The sequence below is a fragment of the Suillus subalutaceus genome (assembly GCF_016647625.1).
Source record: "Suillus subalutaceus strain FC151 chromosome Unknown DFJ58scaffold_98, whole genome shotgun sequence".
In the NCBI taxonomy this organism is placed as follows: Eukaryota; Fungi; Basidiomycota; class Agaricomycetes; order Boletales; family Suillaceae; genus Suillus; species Suillus subalutaceus.
The window spans coordinates 178,257-187,416 of NW_024540347.1; the positions used below are offsets into that span (position 1 = coordinate 178,257).

At 46.9% G+C, this 9,160-nt stretch overlaps 3 protein-coding genes across 3 annotated transcripts; 2 read left to right on the plus strand and 1 right to left on the minus strand.

Annotated features, from left to right (window-relative positions):
- Positions 1-446: 446 nt before the first annotated feature.
- Positions 447-2,797, plus strand: DFJ58DRAFT_907211 (uncharacterized protein; the record flags this gene model as incomplete). Its single annotated transcript, XM_041395047.1, has 9 exons — positions 447-471; positions 525-639; positions 705-881; positions 942-1,203; positions 1,564-1,567; positions 1,852-2,104; positions 2,163-2,262; positions 2,313-2,381; positions 2,432-2,797. 9 exons carry the CDS (start codon positions 447-449, stop codon positions 2,795-2,797), a joined length of 1,371 nt encoding a protein of 456 aa, XP_041240936.1.
- Positions 2,798-3,628: 831 nt separating this feature from the next.
- Positions 3,629-7,257, plus strand: DFJ58DRAFT_664597 (uncharacterized protein; the record flags this gene model as incomplete). Its single annotated transcript, XM_041382442.1, has 9 exons — positions 3,629-3,911; positions 4,011-4,189; positions 4,234-4,932; positions 4,979-5,176; positions 5,230-5,446; positions 5,500-5,868; positions 5,917-6,306; positions 6,353-6,732; positions 6,817-7,257. The coding sequence occupies 9 exons, from the start codon at positions 3,629-3,631 to the stop codon at positions 7,255-7,257; spliced, it is 3,156 nt and encodes a 1,051-aa protein (XP_041240937.1).
- A 378-nt stretch (positions 7,258-7,635) lies between these two features.
- Positions 7,636-8,336, minus strand: DFJ58DRAFT_731061 (uncharacterized protein; the record flags this gene model as incomplete). Its single annotated transcript, XM_041385983.1, has 2 exons — positions 7,636-8,203; positions 8,251-8,336. The coding sequence occupies 2 exons, from the start codon at positions 8,334-8,336 to the stop codon at positions 7,636-7,638; spliced, it is 654 nt and encodes a 217-aa protein (XP_041240938.1).
- Between the last annotated feature and the right edge of the window lie 824 nt (positions 8,337-9,160).

Genomic DNA, 9,160 nt, shown 5'->3' on the forward strand with positions numbered 1-9,160 from the left:
ATGCACAAGTTAGAACGAGGTAAGTGCTATACTTATGAACACACCTGCATGCTGAGTTGAAAGTTAAGGTGGTGTTACATGGGAGGATGAAAGAGGCGATTCACATGGGATGATGAAAGAGGCGATCCAATGCAAGATGCACAAGTTAGAACGAGGTAAGTGCTATACTTATGAACAAGTTAGAACAAGGTAAGTGCTATACTTATGAACACACCTGCATGCCGAGTTGAAAGTTAAGGTGGCATTACAAGAAACATGGCTCCGGACCTCTATGTAATATCCGAGGAGCAGCCTGAGTCCTTATCTGCACAAGTTAGAACAAGGTAAGTGTTATACTTGTGAACGCACCTGCATGCCAAGTTGAAAGTTAAGGTGGCGTTACAGAGATGATATTCGGATGATATAACAGCATCACGGTAAACCGGGACTGTCCTGTATCTCTCAGCATGCCCAACCAGTATAAACCCACACGTACGTGTGGCACACATCTTACTTTACTACTCCTTGACTTTAACCTTGCCTAGCCCCCTTAGATGAGCTCACGCCTCACATTCTGCGCTATTGGAAGACACGTCTCAATGATAAAGAGATTGTTCATGCTTTACAGAAACATTTCGACACAGAACGCTATGGTATCGGGTGCGTGGATGAACATTATGATTAGCTGTCATCTTCTGATCTGAAATCTATTCTATCTATCTTAGACTCACAAAGTTTCGCCAAATTTGTGTGGATATGGGCCTTGAACGCTCGCGTTGGCAAGGTCACACTGTAGAGACCATCCACGAAGCTGTCACGGAACTTCGTCAGATGTTCCCTCATGCTGGAACACGAGAGATGATCGGTTTACTCTTTCATGAAAAGAATATGAGTGTAGCTAAGTGATTTTGTCCAATTAATCAGTTTGTCACAGAGACTTACATTGTAACTACTAATACTAGGTCAGTCATGATGTCTTACTTCGCTGCCTATGAGCCCGAACTAGTGCAGCAATGTAAAGCCAGACGACTGAAACGGAAGTGCTTCTGGGCAGCCGGCGTTAACGATCTCTTTACTGTTGACCAGCATGATAAATGGTTGAGGTTTGGGCTCGGTCTTCACACTGGAATTGAGCCGTTTTCAGGGCGGATCATGTGGATTCGAGTTTGGCACTCTAACCGAAACCCACAGTTAATCCTCAGCTACTACCTTGATACGATTGCTGTCACAACCCTTATAACGAATTAACGCAGGGGCAGAGACTAGGACTCAAACAAGGTTATCACAACAAGAAAAGAGAATATGAGCAGGGACGTCTTAGGATTGCTAGCAGTGAGCTAATACAAAAGAGGTTTGAACTAAAGAACTACTGACTACAACGAGCTAACTATATACATATATTGAAATGGAGACTGAATCTGAGAATGAACTAACTAACCAATCATTAAATAGAAGAGAGAATCGTATGATGATCTAAATATAACTGCACCTATGATGTCATAAAACGTGTAACAGCTGTGCAAGGGTTCTCGAAGGTTCTAGAGTCACATGACTTGATCACTTGTGAAAGGAAGTCGAAATCAGGAATGTCGGAGATAAAAGTAGTGGGCGCTAATGGAATAGAGAAGTTCGGATATGTGAAGGATGAGTTCGGGTTAGGGTTTGTAAAGGTTATGGGTACAGACGCTGACTGAGCGCTAACGACAGGCGCTTGTGACGGGCACTTAACGGGTGTCTTACGAATGTCTTTAGAGGTTTCACGAGTGTTCAAGAAAGAATAATGATTTGTGTTTGGAATTCGTGACAATTGCGGAACTTGGTTGTGAGTTTCAGGTATACTAGTTGTAAATACTTCACTGACACAACTGCCAGACATGCCGCTGATCACTCAAAGCGATCTAGGCACCAAAAACTATGGCATTGCAAATGCACAGACTCTTCTTCACCAGCGTTACGACCCAGCCCTCCAAGGTACCCTGCAACATTGTTGGATGCGTACGAAGAAAAATGTAATGCCGGAGATTACTTGGTCGCAGCTCCGGTGTAGGTTCACTCCCGGTTTCGAGACCTTGCTGGATGAAGGGGTCATTGAAGGCTGGTATGATTTAGGGAATACCCTTCACATGTACGTAGCACTCATCTTACACTTTTATGTGCTCATAATGTCATTTGTCCACGTCTAGGATGGTATTTCGTTGGGTTTTTATACCCTGGTTGCAGCAGGAGCTTGATGCTTATAGAGATCGAGTGAACAATAGCGCCAAAAGGCGCGACCGCAACAAGGTATCTACTTGTTTCTGTCTTGTTAAAATATGCGCCTGCAATCCCTCTAGGTACTCCCACACGGTGTCCCAAATCTTATATATGATTCTCCTGAAGATTTCGGAGCATTGGACTTTAAGGTATTGATTTGCATAAGTGACCCTGTGCGAAGGCTTACTGTACCAACTAGGTTTCTATAGATCACGAGGGCATCGACTATGTTCGCAATTTCTACATTAACACTTCCCATCCAGTATTCAATATTGTCCCACCTACGCTGGGCGACTTTATCGAGCATTGCTATGACGCAATGGGACGTCCTGCAGTCACTCGGTCGTCAGTTTGGACTGTATACAGGAACCTCCTGTCTGCTGTACAGCTTGCAGAGAACCCGCATCCAAACTCACTACTGACAGAAAACGAAGATGTTGCCGCCGATGCATTGCCATTGATAGGTGGCCATGGCGATTTACCTTTTAACGAGGAACTGGACGGCATGTACTACATGGGTGGTGTGCGCGGAGGATTGGGCCTAGGTAGCGCAAATATCCTTTAATTGACTATACTTATACTGACGAGGCCAAAGGCGATTCTCATGTCCGTGACCTAGATGCTCTAGCTGAGCTTGATGAACCCAATGTTCCATCAGATGACAGTGCCACAGGTGTTGATCACACAGCCTTGATAGTTTGGCAGTTTTCGAGTGACGAGTCGGAGAATGATGGCACAGCGGACGAATGGTGACATCGGATTGTGTTAGTGTACCTCATAATTACTTGTTTTGCTTGATTTACTCTGCTCAAAGTCCGCTGAATTAGTTGTGCAAATAATGGGCACCTCAGGCATTACTTTTCGGAACCAATAATGGTCTTTGAGACCCGGTTCCTATGTTGTGGGAAAGTAGTCTGTGAGACCCACCCTCCCGCCTTCTAATAATAACACACCCTCCTAGGATGTACCTGCGCCTCCAGAAACCCCTCGTGCACCTCCAGAAAACCCTCGTGCACCTCCAGAAAACCTCTCGTGCACCTCCAGAAAACCTCTCGTGCACCTCCAGTAATCTCTTATGCACTGAGCTTGGGAGCCTTGCTCCTCCCCGATTCACGCTGTAAGTTCTTCTCTTCTTTCCCTCACCATGTCTTCCTTGACGCCACGTCGCACTCGCAAAGCTCAACTCGCATCTTCTGGCCTAGGATCTCACTTTGTAAGCCCAAGGAAGGCTCGAGACAAACGGAAAACTCAAACATATGTTGAGCTTCCTGGCGCAGAGACTAAGCGCCGCCGACTTTTGGACGCAATGGAACGACTTTTGAAGCCGCAACACGAGGAATCACACCCACAGTTGTTGGCACAAGCACCACCATCTGATACTGTGACTACGGAACACATGGATACTGACAATCTTGTTGTCAGCAAATTTCACTCTGATGAACAGCCATCTCTTGAGATCTCAGTATCGCCTGTCAAACGGCGGATTGTGCCCGACAAATCCACCAATTCACTCTACAAAAACTGGATTGCACTCATACCAACCCTTGTTGATCCAGTACTCCAGTACTTCAGACAAACGCAGGGCAAAGCACTGGAAAATATACATCCAGTCATATCTGCATGTGGGAAGCCTTCGTGTACACCGAAACGGACAACAATGATGTGTTTATTCTCCGACCGTGAGCCCATGTCTTGCAGTAATCAAAATTTTGCTGACATCTACATAGGGTTCACATCTATAGATGTACTAAGTTGTACCTGCTCCACTCTCCAGCAAGTCCTCGTTCACCATGGTCTATTTCCGACCGCGCCTTCACAGCCTCGAATGGCTGTATCTGTTGACCTGCTCTCATTCTACCGCGCATTGTTTGAGCGCTCATGTGACGCGATTAACGCTCTCGCATCAGCGCTCAAAAATCACTACTCCCGGCGGGGTTACCAGATGACTGACGCCCAGGTAACAATCACTTACATAACTAGGTCACTACTGATTCATCCCAGGGCGAAGTTATACAGGACCCATTCCGACGAGGCCTCGGCTATGCCGTGCAATGGTACGACATCCTGCAAGTTGAAGTTGAGCGCCAAGTTGAGACGGTCGTTCAACAACACCGTGATCGTATAGCAGAGTTTCAAGCATCCTCTCGAGTCTCGAATTCACCTTTGCCCACTCAATGCGCACCCCTTCTAGTGCAACGGTGTCCTGCTTGCTTTGCAGGTATTCTTCATGGTAGATCTACAGATGAGGGAGGTGACATTCATGTCGCAATGGACGGTAATTTCCATCACCGTCATCGACGTGCTGCTGGAGACTGTCCAAAGTTCTATGACCCTACTTATTTTCTCCCGAAAACCTTTGTTGACACGATTGGGCGCCATATTGACACTCAACGTAAGCGACCAGTGAGGTCTCACGTTCCCCTTGTCCCTGATGAAGCCGTTGACCAATGCGAGAATGCTTACGAGGCTGCTGACGGCAAAAAACAGAAAGTGGCAATGGATAGCTTCGACGACACTGGAATCATGGCCCTTATCTGTCGTCACGACATCCCTTTATTTTTTGCCAACATAGACTCACCTGGAGAACAGCAAAAGTATTCGGTAGCCTTACTTCAGCACTTCTTTTCACTTCTCCCCCCCGAAGCTACTGTCGTAGCTCTTTATGATGTCGGCTGTGTTTTGGCACGAACACTCTCCAAGGTACGTTATGATCCTGGACTGAAACAATTGCTTACACCATTTACAGCATGAAATTCTTCCCAAAAGCATCACCTCACGCCTTCGATTTGCAACCACTGCCATGCACGCATATGGGCATGAGTGGGCTTGCCAGCTCGTATATAACCCACGAATATGTGTGGGTCTTGGCTTATCTGATGGTGAAGGGACCGAACGCCTCTGGTCTCGCTTAGTTCGATTGATAGGTGTTGAGCGCACTTCTAGTGTATGTACTCTATTATTTTCATTTAAAACTAATGAATTTAAAACACTGCTTAGCGCCAACGCTGTTTATGGTTGATTGATCGGCAAGCAGTGGCTATAGCTTCGGAGATGCGAACTGATCTAGGCGACTGGATCAAACGACGCCTCAGACGGGGCATCAAGGGGCAAGGTTCAGCAGCCCAAGACGCACTAGATCAATGTGAGGTCTCCATTGAAGAATTGCAAGCCGAGTGGTCGCAGCAAAGGCAATCTCAGTTATCTATCCGTGCTCGTAAGTTTTATACATTTTTAAATGACGTGGCTATTGCTCAATGATATCACAAGATGCACCCGCCCGCCTCAAGAAGGAGTTGGACACAGTCTTAGCTCTCCAGGCAGATCTGGACGCCTCAGACAAAGCATTGCAAACCACCAGGACGATGTTGGAGAAAGATATGGCTTCAGATGATACACTAGAGGCTCTCGAAAGTCTAGAGAGGGGACACAATCGCCTGATGAACAAGGTCGAGGCTCTTTACTCCTCATTGAATGTTCATGACAGATTTCCTGAGCTTCATGGCATCAATCTCGAATTTGTTCGCATCCTTCTCATGGCACGCGATCTCAAAATGAACGTTCGTAAACGTGCGATTGCGAGTTTCTTCGAGTGGGATAAATTAGATCGAGCAGTCGGTGGCGCTCAGCAAGCGTTAGGTAAGTTCATGCCGATTCATTTGTGAATGATTTATTAGATTCTTTTAGGCACCAAGCTGCATCAACAGACACGTAAAGCAATTTCCAAGCGTCAGCCCGCACTAATGACCGCTATCAGGAAATTTAACTCCTACTGTGAGCGGCTTGATTCATTGTATGATACATCCTGGGGGATTCCACTGCCCGCACCCCTTCCCACCAAACTTGCAGAACTACGTTCTGACCCAGGACTGATGGAGGATGTGTGGATTACACCGTCTCATGGAGAGGTTCCGTGGTGGTTAGACGACACATCTACAAGAGATGGCATTCGTGCACTTCTCAAGCGTGATCGGTGTCGAGAGGAGCAGGTTCGGCTAGGTGTTGAGGCCGATAACCTGTGCCGCTTCTTCGGAAATGAGTTGGGGGCACTTGAACTTGCCCTTCGGTCGCCAAACAGTGAGCTAACCTTTCTTATTAACTTCCATATCTCATATACCCTTAGGTGAACCATTCGCAGTTCTATTGCAACAACGGCATGCCAATTTTATCTGCCTTCAAACACGATGGTCAAATTGCTTGGCTTCTTCGGTACGCTTTACTAATGAAGTCAGCAAGGCAGTAGCCATTGCGACCACCCTCTCGGGAGGCTCACCAAACATGGCACTTCATTGGATTAATGCCAGCATGCTGGTAGTGTCTGATTCTGAAGGTTGTGATGAACTCCCTATCGTCGATCCTGACCATTGCCCCCAAGTCGACTCTGAACAAGCAGCTCTGGCCGATGTCCTGGAGGGTGAGATGGGGGCAATTGAGTTAGATGACGATGACTCAACAAATTATGGGCGCGATGCTAATGCTGTGATTTGCTGGAACCTTCCTGAGGTACGGTTATTTTTATTGTTAGGAGTTGACGATGACGTGTCATAGAATCTCCTTGTGGATGACTTCTGCGTCCCATCGCAAGAGCCAGGTGTCCTCGACCCTGCTAAAATTTTCGCGCGAATACGACCTTCGCATGACAGAATCCCTCGTCTAGAGTTTGATCCAAAAGAAATCGGTATACTCAGTTCTCCTACTGCATGCCTCAATGATACATGCATTAACAACTGCACCATTCTCCTGTGGTGCTCTCAACTGAACACCTCCGCTGCACGGTGTGCGATACTCTCCACTCACGATCTTCCCCGCATTCGTTACAATGCCCCAGACGACAACATCTGGCGCCATACAATGTGGATTCGTTATTGGGAAAAAGACATATGGGTTCTTCCGATTCATCGTCCATCAGGGATTGGACACTGGGTGATGTGCGTCATCCAGTTGTCGACCAAAGAACTTTACCTGTTTGACAGCATGGGCGACAGGACCCCTTGGCAAAGTGACGTCAAAGTGAGATTAATTTTTTAAGAGTTCTTTTGTCTGACCTGACTGATTGACACATGATATGAAAGGATATAATGAGACTGATTGCTCGGTTCCTTGCAGTTGCTGCGTCAACACGGCCATCATGTTCATATTGATCTTGCAGGGTGGGTGGCTCGACCACTGAATGTGAGTTTCATGCTTTGCTTTCTTGACTAGTCTGACATCGTGTATTATTTAGACCAAACGTCTTCAGAATAACGACTTTGATTGTGGCGTGTGGGTATTGGCTGCAATATTCACTGTTATACGTGGCAGCCTGTGTTACAGGCCTACATGAGCAGGACATGGGCAATCTGCGACGCTATGTGCGGAGTATGGTGCTTGCATTACCAGCTCTCTCGAGTTACAGTAATACAAGGTCTACGTATAAGGATTCTTCCCAGTAATTAGCATATTGTCCTCCCTCTGATAATTCAATATCCTTCGTGCTACCCATTGGCGATAGCATTCGGCCATGACCTTGTGTCTTGTGCATGCCTGCAAGCTGCTAACACGAGCATTGAGCTCATCCCAACCTGTAAGTAACCGCTGATGTGCTTCTCGGATCTCTTTCAGAAGCTCAGCGATTTCACCCATGTTATATATGGCTGCGTGACGAGCATGTGATTCCCTTTCTGCGCGCAAGTGCCGGCCATGCGTCACGTCGCAGAGGTTTTGCGTGAAACGGTCTTCCTCTGGTGAATCAGGTGGAGCTGGAAGGTCGTAAGGAGGGGCTTTGTTCCACTGCAAGAGATCGGATTGATCAATCAAGTCAGATCCAGTGAGAGATTGGTGAAACAGATAGGAATCGGGAAGGGAGAGGGTTGAATATTGGATTAGGGAAGACGCCTGAAGAGCATGCAGATCCCCAGATCTGATACGAGGCCCACATCGACCATGATGCTTGGCATAGGCACGAGCGTTTTGAGCTTGTCGAACGAGTTTACCTCTGTAAAACATATGATTAACAAGAATAAATGATTGCAAAATACTTACCGTTCTGACCGAGCATACAATGTCTTGTGTTGCTGTGCAGCTGCTGATTTCTCTTCAAATGTGAAGTACTTAGCTTTGCGACCCATACTAGAGACCGGGCAATGTGAATGGTCAAAAGTGTGTTAAGACCATAGTTGGTCTTAAGTTCATATTGCGATACTGTCCTCTTACCCGTCAAATGCAATACAGCCATGAAACATGATGTTCTTGCCTTGATTTTGTATTAGCATGATGGGGCGCACCACGGCAGTCGATGATGCTACTGTTGAGACAGTTGGCTGGCAGTCAATCCCTCTACATTTGTGTTTTCAATTCAGTGCGATATGTATTTTCAATCTCATTGGCTCACCAATGTCATGTCCACCCCACAGGAGGCTCGGACAAGCCTCCCACTAGTAGCCTCCATGGAGCCTCCCACTACTAGTAGTAGCCTCCATGGAGCCTCATGGGGCTGAGCGCTGACTTCAGCTTACATAATAACCCTCCAGCCTGCTTTTCGGCGCTAGTACCCTTGAACTTCGAAGCTACTGTATTATTCCGAAAATTTCCATGGCTTCTTCTTATCGATTAACAGTCTCAACTATCGTACCTTGTCTGTATCCTGCTGCAGAATGACTGCAATCATATCTCAATCCTCACACTTTGTTGATGTTGGCACGCAAACAGACACGCACTTCTGTACCATCAGTCACCTCGTAAGTCCTTAGTCAGTTTAATATTCAGATGCTGCTGATTACTGATTGCTTCTAGCTTGAGCTTGTGGACAAGGCTGTGTCGACAGAGGAGGACCCAGGAGTTAGTAGTCTCCAAGTTGACGCTGGGTGGAAGCTCCAGCACGTGCTGCGCGTCCTCACACACCTGCTGTGCGTCCTCATGCACCTGCTGCTCGTCCTCCTGCACCTGCTGCTCG